This window comes from Kogia breviceps, chromosome 7 (assembly GCF_026419965.1).
Source record: "Kogia breviceps isolate mKogBre1 chromosome 7, mKogBre1 haplotype 1, whole genome shotgun sequence".
NCBI lineage: Eukaryota > Metazoa > Chordata > Mammalia > Artiodactyla > Physeteridae > Kogia > Kogia breviceps.
Genome location: NC_081316.1, coordinates 47601765 through 47619397, shown reverse-complemented (window position 1 = coordinate 47619397; position 17633 = coordinate 47601765). Strand labels below are relative to the sequence as shown.

Below are 17633 nucleotides of genomic sequence, written 5' to 3'. Positions count from 1 at the left end.
AATGTTTGGTAAACATTAACAAGGTTTTAATAGACTGTTTTACTATAATATGTGACCCTCTCAACAGAGTTCCTAAGTATGTAGGAACTTCAGAATTATACCATTTATGCCCTCATTTTCTCCTAATTCTTAAATATTCTTTTGTATTCTTTCCCAGAATCTTTCATTCCTTTTTTTCTTCTCTGCTTTCATTTTGTCCTCTTTTTGCAAATGATTCAGAAATTCAGAGAAATTCAAAACTATAGTCGGGAAGGAACTACTTCCTTTGTAAAAACTTTCTGCCTATTTTTGAGGGTTTATGAGATTGGTTAAACCATGAAAAGGAATCTTCAAAACCACTTTAAAAAAGATCTCAGGGTTCTTGCCAAGTGTGCTTATGAAAAGGAAATTCAGTCGTTTTCATGCTTAATGAGACACCATTCCTTTTATTATTCATCCAAAAAACTCTTTTTCCTTTGGATATATATTTTTATTTGAATTTTTATTCATTTTATTTTAAAGTGTTGATTTTTATTTGAATTTGCTTGTTTCATTAAGCCCTGAAGGTAAGGACTGTCCACTTTACTCTCCTAACCCCAGCACCTATCAGAATGCCTGCATATAACAGGTTGGCAGTGGTATTTGTAGAGTGAGTAATGGCTCAACTCAACCTACACTGTTAATTTCTTTCCTAGGGTTGTTCATCATTTATTACAATTATTTGGCGATTCATCTTGTGTGGACTTTCAATGATCTGTTTCTGTTGTTTAAAAATTTTGTTGTTGAACTTCTGGTTTAAATCTCAGTTACTGTACACCTTCTCTGAAGGTGAGAAATAAGTTTGAATTTACTCCACACGCCGTCCTGTGAGGCAGAAATGAAGCCTGACCATTATACAGAGCAGAGAGGTTCAGAGAAGCTAAGTAATTTGCCTGAGGTCACAGAGGTGTGATTTTTGGGGTTGATCAGAGTTGAGCTTCAGGAACCAGTCTGTAAAGTTCTGTACTTGGCAATTATTTTTTCTCTTATTATTTTTTTTAACCACTTTTTAAATTGAAGTATGGTTAGTTTACAATGCTATGTTAGTTTCAGGTGTACAGCAAAGTGATTCAGTTATATGTATATCTATCTATCTATCTGTGTATCTATTCTTTTTCAGATTCCTTTCCATAATAGGTTATTACAAGATACTGAATATAGTTCCCTGTGCTATACAGTAGGTCCTTGTTGTTTATCGCTTTCATGTATAGTAGTGTGCATATGTTAATCCCAAACTTCTAATTGATCCCTGCCCCCCACAATTCTTTCCTGAATGCCTTCTGTATATTGGGGGTAGTATTCTAGGCACTGGGTATACAGCATGTGAACGTTAACAGATAAAACTCTCTGTTCTCTGGTGCTTGAATTCTAGTAGACAAATACAGATAAATACAGTGTTGATCAAAAGGAGAAGAGGCCAGAGGCAAGAGATATTAGGCTGCTCAGGACATTTAGACAACAGGTTAGGGGACTGGAACCCGGGGAGTAGCTGAGGGCATGGAAGCTGGGGCTGCAGTCTTTGCTGTTACAGAGACACTCAAAATGTCATCTACGGTCACCTTTTCTCATATTTTAATACTGAAAAGTGTAAGAGGGATGTAATCCTTGAGAGAATCCCTTGCCAAAAGAAGACAATAAACCCAATGACATACGTCTAGGTATATACACATGTATATGTGTATTTCTATATCTTGTAAGCATGTCACACCACCTTCATTTTTTCTCATTTCACTTATCATACCACCTTCATTTTTTCTCATTTCACTGTGGACTGAAAATTGCTTAGCACTTGATTAAATGTAGGGAGCAAAGGAGACAAAAGGATCAAAATTGAATCTGAAATTTCTATCTGGTTGACTCTGATGAGGATGCCATTCATAGAAAAAAAAAAGGCAACTTTGGGGAAGAAAGACAGTTTGGGGGAAAATGATGTGTCCTGTGCATATGTAAAAACAAAGAACCATCACTGCATGGAATTGTAAGAGTGAAGGCTGCTATCTCTAAGGCTGCTTATGTCTAAGGGGCTAGCTCAGCTCCCTCTATTGACAGGGGAGGATGTTGAGCTCTAAGAGAGCAAGTGATTTGCTCAAAATCTTGCCAGTAGTAAGTAGTAGAATTGTTGCTATCCTAACACTATAAATATCCTCAGTGAACTACTTCTTAGTACTATTGTGAAATGGGGTAAATTATATATTTCATGGTGCTCAGATATTCTTTTACTGGTTACATGTTTGACCCCCATTACATGCAGGCACTGAGTTGTGTGCTAGGGATACCCCGATGAGGAGGCAAGACCTCTGCTTTTAAGGAGTTTAGAGTCTGTGTACATAAGTAATTGCCATCTATTGTGATGATTGCTCTAAGGGAGGTATAATAATGGAGCCCGGACATTGGAGAAGGAGGGCTCAAGCCTGCTGGGCTACAGCAGGAAGGGTTCTACTTAGAAGGTAGCTTTGGGGCCACCACTCAAAGCATGTCAAGGAATTTTCCAAGAAGGGTGTGGTGAGATGCATCTTTCTAGGCAAAGGGATGAATGGGAGCAAAGTCCTGGAGGCCAGAGAGAGCTAGCATGTCTGGGAACTTCTTAGGGTATGGCTGGAACTTGAACTCCAAGGGGTTGCCAGTGAGGGGGCCAGTGATGCCATGAAATGTTGCTGGATGGACAAAGCAATGCCTGCTACACCCTAGGATGGATTGTCAGTTTCATCCTATAATTAATTGTTGAGGAATTTTGTGCAGAGAAGTGATATGATTAAGTTTTCCGGTTTGAACAATCTTAGGGCAGTGGGGAAGATAAGTTGGAGTCTAAGGGGGTGGGTTTGGAAGTGGGAAAGAGACTAGTGTCAGAGAAATAGATGAGGGGGCTCTTGGAAAGGTTTGGGTATGAGGCTCCACGAGCTTGGCGTGAGGAATGAACACAGATTTCGTTGTGGAATGAGTCGGATCCTGGATCTGTCTCTTCCTACCTATGTGACCTTGGTGATTTACCTTCTCTAAACCTCTCTCCTTATCTGTAAGGTGGGGGAATTAATACCTGCCTCATGCGATTATATGTGGACTAAACTAAAGAAAGGAGGCAATTTAGTAGAATACCTGGCACATCATATGCTCCTTAAAAATGGTTTTTGTGGTTGTACTGTGGTTATTGATAATGAACTTGGAGACTGGCAGGGGAATGAAGGGGAGAGTTGGGAGAGGTGTTTCATTTCGGAGGTAGAATTGACAGGCAGGCGCTGACCAGATGTTGGGGGTAAGGGAGAGGAAGGAATTTTGGAAAACTCTCAGGTTTCTGGCTTGGCAAAGAGTAGACGAGGCAGGGATCCAGGGGTTGTTTGGATGGGCTGAGGAAGACACGTTGAGTTTGGAGGACGTGTAGGCCATCGGCTGTGGTTGTAAATGGGTGTGCCATGGGTCAGTAGGTTCAGACGAGCGGTGGCTGAGATGAGAAGCTGTCGAAGTGAGGGTGGGTGAGTGTTCAGGGCAGAGCTGTGGGAAAGAATTTAAGGGGCAGGTGGAGAAAAGGGAGCCAGAGATGGAGTGTACAGAAAAGCAGCAGGATCCCGAACCATGAGAGGGGCTGGCCTGGATGCTGAGTGAGGAGAGCATTTCAAGAAGTGGGTGATCACATGCTAAATGCTTCAGAAAGGTTAGGCTGCAAAGTTCTCCCTGGGAATGATTACTAATCAGAGCGGTAGGGAGGGCCGTGGACGGCGCGTTCGGAAAGTGGAGGTGGCAAGTATCGATTGCTTTCTGAGGACGATTAGAAGGGGAGGAGAGATGCAGGGTGGCACTTAGAGGTTTCTGTAGAGCCATGAAAAGATGGTTTCTTTTTGTTTGGTTCTGAGTTTTGTTTGTTTTTCTCTCTTTTTTTTTTTTTTTGTGGTACGCGGGCCTCTCACTGTTGTGGCCTCTCCCGCTGCGGAGCACAGGCTCCGGACGCGCAGGCTCAGCGGCCACGGCTCACGGGCCCAGCCGCTCTAAGGCATGTGGGATCTTCCCGGACCGGGGCACGAACCCGGGTCCCCCTGCATCGGCAGGCGGACTCTCAACCACTGCGCCACCAGGGAAAGCCCCGTCTTTTTCTTTTTAAGAAAGAGAAGGGGTCGGTGGGGAGCTTAAAGGAAAGGGAGGGCTTGAAGGCCCGAGCAAGGTCTAGGAGGAAACAGTAGGCAAGGGAAGGGAGAGTAGTAGAGACACTTTGATTTGGAGAGATGCTTCCATGAGAAACTGTAGGGTAAATGGGAGTGACAGTGTATTGGAAATCTTCAAATGCCTCTGTCATTTGAAAGTTCGTTATTCACCGTGTACGTCCAGACCTATATCTGCGTGGAACAGCCTGACATCTTTTTCCCATGTTTACCTTCTAGTTGAAGATCCTCTTTGTAACTTCCACCCGCCGAACTTCCCGAGGATCTCAGAGGTGGAAATGAGAGGTTCCGAGGATGCGGCAGCTGGAACAGTGTTACAGCGGCTGATCCAGGAGCAACTGCGCTATGGTACCCCGACCGAGAACATGAACTTGCTGGCCATTCAGCACCAGGCCACAGGGAGTGCAGGACCAACCCACCCCACAAACAACTTTTCTTCCACGGAAAACCTCACTCAAGAAGACCCACAAATGGTCTACCAGTCGGCACGCCAGGAACCGCAGGGTCAGGAACACCAGGTGGACAACACGGTGATGGAGAAACAGGTGCGGTCCACGCAGCCTCAGCAGAACAACGAGGAGCTGCCCACGTATGAGGAGGCCAAAGCACAGTCCCAGTTCTTCCGGGGGCAGCAGCCGCCGCCACCGCAGCAGCAGCAGCAGGGGGCTGTGGGTCACGGCTACTACATGGCCGGGGGCACCAGTCAGAAGGCGCGGACTGAGGGCAGGCCCACGGTGAACCGCGCCAACAGCGGACAGGCGCACAAGGACGAGGCGCTGAAGGAACTCAAGCAGGGCCACGTCCGCTCTCTCAGTGAGAGGATCATGCAGCTGTCGTTGGAGAGGAACGGTGCAAAGCAACACCCCCCTGGCCCAGGGAGCGGAAAGGGGTTCAAGGTGGGCGGGGGGCCCTCCCCAGCCCAGCCTGCAGCTAAAGTGCTGGACCCCCGAGGTCCTCCACCCGAGTACCCCTTCAAGACCAAGCAAATGATGTCCCCGGTGGGCAAGACCCAGGAGCATGGACTTTTCTACAGTGACCAGCACCCGGGGATGCTCCACGAGATGGTCAAGCCTTACCCTGCTCCCCAGCCTGCGAGGACAGAAGTGGCCGTCCTGAGGTACCAGCCACCCCCAGAGTATGGGGTAACGAGGTGATTATCAAGCCTAGAAGTTTTCTTTTTAATTAAAAAAAATTCTTTTTTATTGAAGTATAGTTGATGTATATTATATTTTATAGGTGTACAGTATAGTGATTCACAATTTTTAAAGACTATACTTCACTTATAGTTATTATAAGATATTGGCTGTATTCCCCATGTTGTACATATATCCTTGTAGCTTATTTTATACCTAATAGTGTGTACCTCTTAATCCCCTGCCCCTACATTGTCCCTCCCCGCTTCCCTCTCCTCACTGGTAACCACTAGTTTGTTCTTTATACCTGTGAGTCTGCTTCTTTTTTGTTGTACTCACTAGTTTGTTGTATTTTTTAGATTCTGCGTGTAAGTGATAACAGACAGTATTTGTCTTTCTCTTTCTGACTTACTCCACTTATTATGATAATCTCTAGGGCCATCCATGTTGCTGCAGATGGCATTATTTCATTTTTAAATAAATAAATTTATTTATTTATTTACTTATATTTATTTTTGACTGTATTGGGTCTTCGTTGCTGCACGTGGGCTTTCTCTAGTTGCGGCGAGCGGGGGCTACTCTTTGTTGCGGTGCACGGGCTTCTCATTGTGGTGGCTTCTCTCTTGTTGTGGAGCACGGGCTCTAGGTGGGCAGGCTTCAGTAGTTGTGGCATGAGGGCTCAGTAGTTGTGGCTCACGGGCTCTAGAGCACAGGCTCAGTAGTTGTGGCACACGGGCTTAGTTGCTCCGCGGCATGTGGGATCTTCCCGGACCAGGGCTTGAACCCGTGTCCCCTGCATTGTCAGGTGGATACCCAACCACTGTGCCACCAGGGCAGCCCCTATTTCATTCTTTTCTAATGGCTGAGTAATATTCCATTGTACACATATGCCACATCTTTATCCATTGATCAGATGATGGATACTTGTGTTGCTTCCATACCTTGGCAATTGTAAATAATGCTGCTGTGAACATTGGGGTGTGTGTATCTTTTCAAATTAGTGTTTTTGTTTTTTTCGGATATATACCCAGGAGTGGAATTGCTGGTTCATATGGTAGTTCTATTTTTAGTTTTTTGAGAAACCTCCGTACTGTTTTCCATAGTAAGCCTAGTGGTTTAATTCATGTTTTTAGCACTCATTATTTTCAAGGCGTGTTAGGTTTTTGTCACCGTTTTTTTTCTTGTGCATAATATTTAATAAGCAGCATTTTGGCCAAAATATGCAGAGTGAAACAGAAAAGAGGGCAATTGGGTATTTTCTCCAAATGTAACAGAAGGCAGTTGGGGATTTATGAGTCTAGGGGAGGAGCCTCCATTGCTTGCCATCCTTGGGAGCTCAGCCCAGTGGCCTGGCAGAGCAGCAATTTTCCTGGCTGGCTTTGTGGAGCGTGTCCAAACTCCTGGAACATATTATTACCATGGGGTTTTATAGAGTCTTTCTTCATTGTGGATTTTAAAGGAAAATGTAGTCTGAATTCTAGAACAGAGGAGTTAAAGGGACCATAGAAATCATATAGCCCCACCCCTGTATTCAACAGATGAGAAACTAAATTCCCACAGTACTCGACTCTGAGGAAGCTGGAGCAAGGCTCAAGTGTCCTGTCAAAACCTTATTCCTCCATTGCCTTAATTCCTCCTACATCTGACTGATGGATTCAACAGCACTTAACGAGTGTGTATTCTGTGCAACCCTGTACTTGGTCCAGAGATAAAGATATGGTTCCTACCCTCAAGGTCCTTCCAGCATCGTCTTGCGGGGAAACCAGCATCTTAACAGATCCTTGTGGTGCGGTGTGCTGTTTTAGGATAGAAATATGCAGAGAGCATTAGGGCACCAGAGAGGGTAGTGCGACTCACAGCTGTAGGGCTTAGGGAGAGCTTCACAGAGGAGGTGACGTTTGAGTTGGGTCTTGAAGAATAAATAGGAGTTGTGGGGTAGAGGTGAAGTAGCAGTAGGTACTGTGCAGGGGAGATGCCATTTCTTCAGACAAAAAGCTTTAGAGGTTTTGTCTGGCATGAGCTGCAATAATGCAGACCACTGGTGGGGTAAGAAGTAGCAGAAGATGTGTTTGGACAGGGAAGTTGAGACCAGTTGGTGAAGGTCTTTGAGTGTCATACTAAAGAGTTCAGAATTTATCCATAAACAATTAGGAGACCCAGTGTTTTTCAGTAGATACTATGTTGATGTTTTTCTAGGCTGACTTCAATGGCAGCAAAGGATGAATTAGAGGAAGGGGATACTGGAGGCCAGGAGGGCCTCAGGGACCGGGTCAATTGTCCAGATAAGACTTGGTGAGGGTGGCCTAGGTTTGAGGCCATAGGTATAGGGGAGCCTTATATGCTAAGATAAATAGAATTGACATCATTTAACGATTGATTAGCTGTGGACGTTGAGGAATAATAGGGCAGCTGGAAATAAGGCAATTGGAAAACAGACTCTCAGGAGAGAAACTGGGTCTGGAGATACGCATTTGGGAATCGCCAGCATTTAGATGTCTCTGAGCTTGCTCTGCTCAGGGAGAGCATGGGGTATGGGAAGAGAAGACAAGGGGCCACTGCCTATCATGGATATGTCTTCATCCTCACCAAAGGCTTTATTCATCTGTTTCTAAATCAAATGAGCTGAGATTTCCCCGTGCCACCCCAATGGCAGTGTGCAGGGCATACTTTGGCTGCACATCTTGCAAAAAGGGAGTGACCGGGCCTTGGCAGAGAGAGTGAGCTGGCTGATCGGCCTGCCACTTACTTCCCAGCTGCTGACACATTTCCCTGCGTTCGGTGGGGGATGGCAGCTGTGAAGCACTATACCAACCTTTAGGCCCCTGACAGACAGCAGAACTCAGTGGGCACAGTCTGACCCCACTGGGGAATCAAGATGGGGCCTGGGAGGGCTCTTCTTCTTACCCTTTTATGGTTCCTTAAGCCAGGGAGAAATTTAAACTTAAAAACTATCAGGTTTGAAGAAGGAAAAGAAATCTTCAGATCTCCGGTTTTTAGAACATTGGTTTGTCAGAGTTAAATAATCCATGATGTTTATCCCAGAATCATATCAGAGTTTGGTTTGTGATAGTTCACATTTGTTTAAGTCAGCCTCTAGAGCCTGATGGAAATTGAAAATATCCCCAGACGAAGCCTCCTTCCTTCTGCTTGGCTTTATTCATTGTTAAATGGCAATGCATAAAATGGATCATTTTGCTTTTTGTCATTTGGCAGTAGATGTGCTGTGAGTGGGAGACACAGTAAGGTGAGGAGGGAAGCTCTTCCTGGAGGGCCACCCAGTTATTGGTGGGCGGTGTCATTTGTGTCAAAGTTATGACATCAAAAAGAAGAAGAAATGTATGAAGGATTTGACCTGATTGCCAGGCTTGACAGCTGGGTCCACATGACACATCAAAATGTCCCAGAAGACGTAACAGACAGGCCATTGAGGCTGGGCCGCAGAGCTACAAGGTGCCTCTGTGAGCCTGGCCACGCCTAGCCAGCATGACTCCAGCAGTGCAGCCTTTGGCCGATAGGGTAAACAAAGTTGTGTCCACACCAGCCCTGCTTCAGACACCTTCAGTGTGGCCTGAGCTCCAAGGGTTGGATCTGAAGTTCAGCAGTGTGTGATGTTCAAGTTATCTTTGACCCACGAGAAGAGCAGGGCTCCTTTTAATTTCACTGACACATTCCCTTATGCTTAATAGGTTATCAGTTTGTCATTAATAGTGATGGTTTGGGAAGCCCCAGGCTGTTGGGTCAATACATCATAGATTCCTCTGAGTCAGAGAGGCCTCTGACTGAGATTACTGGGTCCACGTCCATCCGGGCCGCGTGCTGCAAAAACGGCCTCAGTATGTTGTGAATGTTCCAGTGCTCTGATCCAACCCATCAGGCTGTCGAGACTTCAGTTCTTTTTGCCTAGAGGTGGAAAGGTCCAAAGAGCATAGAGCTTAAGATAAGATGAGGAAGAGCTTGGAGTTCTTTTGCCTTCATGACTGAGTCACCATAGCTTACAAATTCTCTCACCTGCTCTGATCTGCTAACGATGGGAGATGTGGTGGGTTATGGGCTCCTTTTGTGGGAAACCCCACGGAGAGACCACCAGTCAAGGTGTACTTGACTTGCACACCTTGGCCTTTTTCGTGAGCGTGCTAGTGAGACTGGGGAGATGGAGGGACTAGGGCGACCTGGTCCTACTGAGGTGGCTGGTGGGGACCTCCAGGGACCATGAGCGGCCATGGATAGAGACTCTGGTTTTGTTCCTGCCCCATCTTCCATTTCCTTCAACCTGAAAGTGGAAATGGATATAAATAAGGACAAGGTGAGAATTGGACAGGTTGTTCTATGGAGAATTAGGCTTTCAAAAAAATAAAGAAAAGGAAGAATTTTGATTTTAACTCTGACACATTTTGTGGAAACAGAGCACTTCTAAGAGTTGTGACTTGGCTTACGCAGTCTGTACCGTTAATGGAAGTGAATGCACGAATGAATACCAGTGGATGATCTGATTTTCATCAAAGCAGTTTGGAGCACATTTGTCAAACGTATGTTTGTTTTCCAAAGAAATCTGTCCATATTTCCAAAAGTAGAAACTAAAGATGCTACAAAATTATTTAAAGTGTCCTGCTTTCTTAATACAACCACTGTTAACATTTTTCCCGTACAAACTAATTTTTTCACATGTTGTAATCATAGATTATATTCCGTTTAGTATCTTAGCTCTTTTTAGATAGTATTGTACTCCAAGTTTTTTTCTACAATGTTTGTTTTCATAACCATCCTTTCTTTTGCTGCATAATATTTCATAAATTATATCATTTACATCTTTTTCTCTATAAATAGTGTAGAGACCATCATCATGCACATTGAATTTTCCATATTTTGGTTTACTTCTTTAGGCATCATTATTTAGAAATGAAATGATTGGGTAAATTTTAGTTAAATATTTAATGACTTCTGATACCAGATAACCTTATGAAGATATTATAGTGCCTGTTTCACTGCCCTATGACCAACATTAGTCATTATAATTACAAAAACTTTGCTAATGTAATAGGCAAGTTGTGTTAATTTTTAATTTTCATTTGCAATGATTAGCTTGGTTAATCTGGGGGTGTGTGTGTGTATTTGACTAGTTAGATTGATTTGATTTTGAAAATTGGCCCTTGGTATTTTTGTGTTGATATGATCTGTATATTTTCATGGCTTCAGAATAAACTAAAACCTGTTTTCTCTAATACTTGCTCTGATTTTCCAGTTTCTGGAACTCCATCTCCACCCTTCTCAGGTAACAATGGAACAGAGGCAGTGGTAGCCTAGGCCTCTGAGTGCCTGCTGTCTGCCAGGCACAGTGTGGGTCATCCTCTTCACCACAGGTCTCAGGGATGGATGCTCTGAATATCCCCATTTTATGATATGGGGATTTATGAGATGATTAAAAAACTTAGGCTGAGAGAGAGAGGTTAAAGTAACTTAGTCACGGGCACCAGATTGGAAGTGCGGGAGCTGAGGTGCAGCCCTGGACCTCTCTGCCACACAGTGCCTCTCCCATGAGTTGTAAACGCTCAACCACTGCCACAGATTTCCGGTTTTATTTGGTGTCACTTAGCCGGCGAATTTCTAATCAGATTTATATGTCACACCTGATGTCCAGACTGTGTTCTGCCCCCGTGTTGTTTTCAGGAGGACCAGGATCCCCTTTCTGTCCAGATACCTCAGATCACTTAGGAGCACGCTGAACCGTGCTGACAGCCGTAGGCTGTGAGCTTCAGCTGTCTTTGGTTTGCTTTCATTTGGAGGTCGGGGACTGTGAAGCAGTATACCAGCAGTATATGGTGTTGTTTGCTTTAGCCTGTGTTTAGCAGAATGTTTCAGTTATGGAAGATGATAAGTACTCTTTTAGTGATTTTTATGATTTTTTATGTTTCAGGCAGTATCAGAAAAAGACTAAAAATGACTTCTGTCAATGAAAGGCACTCTCTCTCTGCCTGTCCATCACGTTTTCTGCCCTTTATCTTGGCTGAATCTTGCCTTTCAGCGTATGGGGTTTGATTTAGTAGCTTCCCAGAAGCAGAGGGAAGAGTGGTAACTGTTTATTGATAGTTTATTCATCTATGAATGTATTCATTTTATTATTGGTGTGTAGATAGATACTATAAAAGCAAGGAGTGGTGGCGTTTGACCCAGCCCTTCTGTCCTGGGCTGATACAAGCAACTTCTTACAAGATGACGTCAGAGCCAGCAGTGCCGTGGATCCCCTTCCACAGAGCACATTTGTTCCTTCTCTTCACAAGCCAGCATCACCACCACCATCCTTCCTATCAGTGCAAGGGGCTCGCGGTTTCCTCCACTAATGGAGGGATCCTATAGTGTGACTGGTCTCCCAAATCGCTCATGTTTTCCTTTAAAAAATGCCCTGTACATTTTCCCCTAGATAAACCTCCTGGTGTGGTTTTATTTAGCATAGAGTCAAAGTTCCTGATGCTCTCTGGGAACATGTCAAAAGACAGTGCAGGGAGGGAGCAAAGAGGACACAGCCCTGGGGCACACATGGCGAATTAGAGAGAGAGAAAGCCTCTCCCCAAGAACCCACATCGATCCAACAGTGCAGCCAGAATGCAGTTTACAACATGAACAAGCATAAAGATACGGGCTAGGGACTTCCCTGGTGGCGCAGCGGTTGGGAATCCGCCTGCCAATGCAGGGGACACGGGTTCGATCCCTGGTCCGGGAAGATCCCACATGCTGCGGAGCATCTAAGCCTGTGCGCCACAACTACTGAGCCTGTGCTCTAGAGCCTGCGAGCCACAACTACTGAAAGCCCACATGCCTAGAGCCCGTGCTCTGCAACGAGAAGCCACTGCAATGAGAAGCCTGCATACCACAACGAAGAGTAGCCCCCACTTTCTGCAACTAGAGAAAGCCCTCGCAGCAACAAAGACCCAATGCAGCCAAAAATAAATAAATAAAAAATAAATAAATTTATTTTAAAAAAAAAGATACAGGCTAAAGAGCAGGTCTTACTCTGGGTGGGCGTGAGGTCTGGAATGTGCTGTAGTACAAGAAAGAATGTTTTATGGTCCAGTCTTACTCTTAGTTGGAAACAGCTGGAGGAGGAAGGAGGATTTTTGGAGTAAGTGTGTTTCCAAAGTGCTGATTTGCAGTTTAGACAGTTATGAAAATGAATTGCTATGTGGTATCAAAATGTGAGCTAGACCCAAGGCTATTGGGTTAACAACTATGCATTGCTCTTAACAAAAGTGAAGCCAGGTTAAATTCCACCAGCTAAACGTGTGTTTTGAATACTAGCATTAAAACTCAGGATTTTGTACAATTTTTAAGCAGAATTATGACTGGATGAGATAAAATGCCCTGTTTATTGTGAGAAGCAACTCTGCAGTGTGGGAATTTGAAAAGGCTAGGGTCAAGTTCAGGTTACTTTCTCAGGAAATCTAACACAGTTCCAGCAGCAATGCATTAAATGAGTGGCTTCTCCAAACAAGAGGATTATCCATAGGCATCCTGCATAGCAATACTTTTGATATTAGCTTATCCAAGACCCTAGTCTCAATTTGAACATTTATGAGTCTCGTGTCTGCACCACCAAAGCGATCCAGGTGGGAAGGCTGTGGGTTTGGGAAAAGAAGATCTGAGGGGTTTTGAGTCCTGGCTCTACCACTTTGTAGCAAATTGAGTAAGTTCTCAGAGACTCAGTTTCCTTATCTGCAACTTGTTACAGCTAATTTTTCCTAAAACTAACTGATTTTCTTCCTCACATAAATGAAACATGTTCATTGTAGAAAATCTAGAAATATGGGTAACTCCCACTTCCTCCACTCCCTAAAAAAAAAGAAGGAGAATAGAAATTACCTGCAGTCCCATTATCCAGCCGTAACCATTGTTAAATACTCCGTTCACTGTTGCTTTGAGGGTTAGAAAATTATAAGAAAATACTCTAAGTTGGAAATCTCTAGGTAAATAAGAGGTATTTTTATTGAGTGAGAAGTCTTAAAATTTGAACCTCTTCACAGCCAAGAAGCCCTTTGTTATTTTCATCTCATTTTAAAATTCTTTTATTTTATTTACTTTCTCTGATTATTAGAATAACAGTGCTGATTTTTTAGCTTATCTTTATTTTCTAATTTTTCTCTTTTTTCTATAACATATATTACTTAGTGAAATTTTTTTTGAATAGCTGTCCGTGTTCATTGTAGAAATTGTATAAAGAACAGAAAAATATGAAGAGTGAAAAGAAATCCCTATTTTCATCACCTAGAGATAGTCATTCTGACCTTTTGTCAGAGTTCCTTCTAGTCATTTTTCTATATATTATTTTTCACTCAGGTGAAATCCTAATATGTATCATATCTTGAGAATTTTAAAGAATCTTTGCTTAGAGGCTCAGTAAACATTCATCGAACTGAATTGTTAATGTTGATAAATGGAAAAAAGTTGTTTTGATTTTACTTCTCTACTAATAAGTTTGCTTTGGGAAATGTATTTCGCTGTTTGCATTTTCTCTTTTGAATTACTTGATCATATCCTTCATCTGTTTATCCATTGATGTTTCTTTTCCTGTTGTGTTTTGGACAATTTTTGTCAGTCACACAAGTCATATTTATTAAATGTTAGCATGATGGCCTAATTGTAGATAAATATATAGTTTAATATATTGAATATAGCTTGCTGATCACCACTGATGCTTGGGGATCTGGGGACAGTTGAGTGGGGACTGCTAGTCTGTTTTGTTTTGTTTTTTGCTGTACGCGGGCCTCTCACTGTTGTGAACTCTCCCATTGCGGAGCACAGGCTCTGGACGCGCAGGCTCAGCGGCCATGGCTCACGGGCCCAGCCGCTCTGCGGCATGTGGGATCTTCCCAGACCGGGGCACGAACCCGTGTCCCCTGCATCGGCAGGCGGACTCTCAACCACTGCGCCAACAGGGAAGCCCCTGCTAGTCTGTTTGCATGAATTGTTCTGTTGCTCACTGATTTATGGAATTGTCTCCAAAATGAGACCTTTTGGTGTACATGCAATGTGGACTAGAGCAGTGCTGAACAATAGAAATATAATGTGAGGAGGGGAAGGAGGGGTGGGGTAAATTGGGAGATTAGGATTGACACATACACACTACTATATATAAGATAGATAACCAATAAGGACCTACTGTGTAGCACAGGGAACTCTCCTCAATACTCTGTAATGACCTATATGGGAAAAGAATATAAAAGAATCAGTGTATAACTGATTCACTTTGCTGTACAGCAGAAATGAACACAACACTGTAAATCAAGTACACACCAATAAAAATTAAAAATAAATAAAATGGCTAAATTTTAAAAAAATTGACATCATTAAAAAAAAGAAATATAATGTGGGTCACATATCTAAAATTTTTTTTGCAGCCACATTTTTAAAAAGTTAAAAGAAACAGGTGAAATTAATTTAAAAACATGTTTTAGTTAACCCATTTTTAAAAATTGAAGTATAGTTGATTTACAATGTTGTGTTAGTTTCTGCTGTACAGCAAAATGATTCAGTTATACATACATATATACATTCTTTAAAAATGTTTTTTTCTATTATGGTTTATCACAGGATATTGAATATAGTTCCCTGTGCTATACAGTAGGACCTTGTTGTTTACCTATTTTATATATAGTAGTTTGTATCTGCTAATTCCAAACTCCTAATTTATCCCTCCCTGCCTTCCCCTTTGGTAACCATAAGTTTGTTTTCTATGTCTGTGAGTCTATTTCTGTTTTGTCAATAAGTTCATTTGTATCATTTTTTAAGATTCTAGATATAAGTGATGTCATATGATATTTGTCTTTGTCTGACTTACTTCACTTAGTATGATAATCTCTAGGTCCATCCATATTGCTGCAAATGGCATTATTTCTTTTGTATGGCTGAGTAATATTCCATTGTGCTTATATACCACATCTTCTTTATCCATTCATCTGTCAGTGAACACTTAGGTTGCTTCCATATTTTGGCTATTGTAAATAGTGCTGCTATGAACATTGAGGTGCATGTGTCTTTTCCAAATATATGCCCAGGAGTAGAATTGCTGGATCATATGGTGACTCAAGTTGTAGTTTTTTAAGACACCTCCATACAGTTAGTTAATCCATTTAAAAACATATTTTTAGATACATGTTTTAGTTAACCCATTATATGCAAAATATTATGATTTCAACAGGTAATACTATTAATGAGGTGTTTTACATTTTTTGTACTGTCTTCAAATTTTGATGTGCCTTATATACTTCCTGCACATCTCAGTTCAGATGAGTCACATTTCAGGTGTTTAGTAACCACATGTGGTTTGTGGCTACTATTTTGGACAGCACAGGTCTAGAAGAAAGTGAGAATCTGTGTTCAAGAGAGAGTGTCCTGACATGTACAGGCATCACCTTTATACTCTTGTTCTGCATTGCATTGCAAGAAAAGAGTTCAGAAATGGAAGATTCTATGGTGCTAGCATTTGCTTTTATTCCTTGTTGAAGCTTTAGTGTTAGGGACTGGGATTCTCAACACATAGTGTTTGAAGAGGAAGCAACACCCAAGGGTGCATTTGTCCCTTGCCTTTCTCCTAACACCCGTTAGCAGTGTGTGATAATAGCAGAGGCTAGCAGTTATTAAGTATCAATAGCTTCCTAATGATAGACACTATGTACAGTGCTTTATATACATTATCTCATTTAATTCTCACAACAACTCTTGAGGTAGATACTGTTATTTAAAGGTGATTTAAAGGTGATGAAGAAGTTAAAAACTTGCCCATGGTTACTTGGCTAGAAAGAAGCAGGGAAAAGAGACCCCATATTAAGAAACAGTGCTCTCCTGTACCATCATGGGGCAAAAGCCCTGGTGTGGTGGAAGTATGCGGGTTCCAACCCCCAGTTCATAGCCCATTGTTTTGCTTTATAAAGACTGTGATCTCTGGTTTGTGATCCTCTGAGCCTTAGTTTGCATACTTTAAAAATAGAATAATAATATATGGTGTGAGAGCAGGGAATGCCCAAGCTTGTGAGAATGAAGTGACGGTGGATATAAAGTGCTATTCATGGCACATTTAGTACAGGTATAATGTAAACACATACATTTAAACAAGCTTATTTACGAAAGCTTATTGTATGCAGAGAGAAGCAAATGGACTGTTGATTAGCTGTCTCCAATGACCTTGTTACCCCAGTCCAAATAACATTGTCACTCCAGTTTTGAGCTGCATTTTGTGACCACTCAATACATGAGAATGGCAGTGACATGGAGCTGTGTTATTATATTGGCAATGTCATGATTGGAGATTCTACCAATATTATCCAGAACAAATCTAAATACCAGAGGTCTCTTCCTTAATAAAACAATGTTGAAGGTTGAGTCAGTCTTTGAAAGTTCATCAAGCATATATGGTCTCCTAACTTGCTCTTGGGTTCAGGGGCCAAATCAATTGACAAAAATGTACTGGGTACCAACTTAGTATAAGTCATGATTTTCTACCCTCAAAAAAACATGCATGCTAATAATTAGGGAGAATAATACACACATGCATAAAAAATTAAATAATATTGTATTTAAAAACTCAAGAGAAGGTAGGTTGTCAGGTGTGTGACTCAGGCAAAGTTGTAAGTTTGGAAGCAAGAAGTGGGTGCAGATTCTGGGGTCAGGCTATGCCTGGCATGGTCCAAGTCACTGACGATGGAAGACCAGCCTGCACGACTTCCCAGTATGACCGCCTATTTTGTCTCTTAGATGTGGCTCTTTAAATGCTCCTTGATTCTTGTTTCTCATACATCACTGTGGGCTTGGGGCAAAAAGGCTTTTTCAGCCCTGCTCAGACGTATTTAAATAACTGGTCAGTTCAGTGGCATGTGGGAAGAGGTCACTTTCTGTGGTGTCCCAAGGCTCATTTGGTTCCTTGAGAAAGGAGCAGGACCTGTTGGTGGTCCTGCCTTGGTTTGTGTGAGGATTAAGCAAGGTGATGAAATGTGCTGCCTGGCAGATGGCATAGACCCTCAATAAATGTGAGTTGAATGCTGTCTGTAGAAGGGACATTAACCTATGAAAGATAATAATGTTGAAGGGAAGTAACAGTCCAAGAGAACAACTCAGGGGCAGGTTTCTAGCCTTCATGCTTCCCCCGAGGTGGCTCAAGCCTACAAAAAGCTGTGATGCTGTGGTTAGGATGTGAGCCATGGATGTGGTGGTGGCTCAGACTGAGCCACAGGAACGCGGGAGCAGAGGACAAAGGGTGGCTGCCTTCCCTCCCTGCTTTCACCTGGTCTGTTCAGGGAAAGAGTGAACTACAAGGACTGTGAAATTGAAAAGCCTGGGCTTTGATCTCCTT

General features: G+C 42.7%; 1 protein-coding gene across 5 annotated transcripts in view; it reads left to right on the top strand.

Annotated features, from left to right (window-relative positions):
- The window catches only part of AMOTL1 (angiomotin like 1), a 170126-nt gene that overhangs the window by 101481 nt on the left and 51012 nt on the right, over window positions 1-17633 (top strand). For all 5 annotated transcript variants that reach the window (XM_067038265.1, XM_067038269.1, XM_067038268.1 and 2 more), the window contains one exon: window positions 4386-5316. In XM_067038265.1, coding sequence (XP_066894366.1) covers window positions 4386-5316 — 931 coding nt within the window. The remainder of the gene's footprint in view (window positions 1-4385; window positions 5317-17633) is intronic.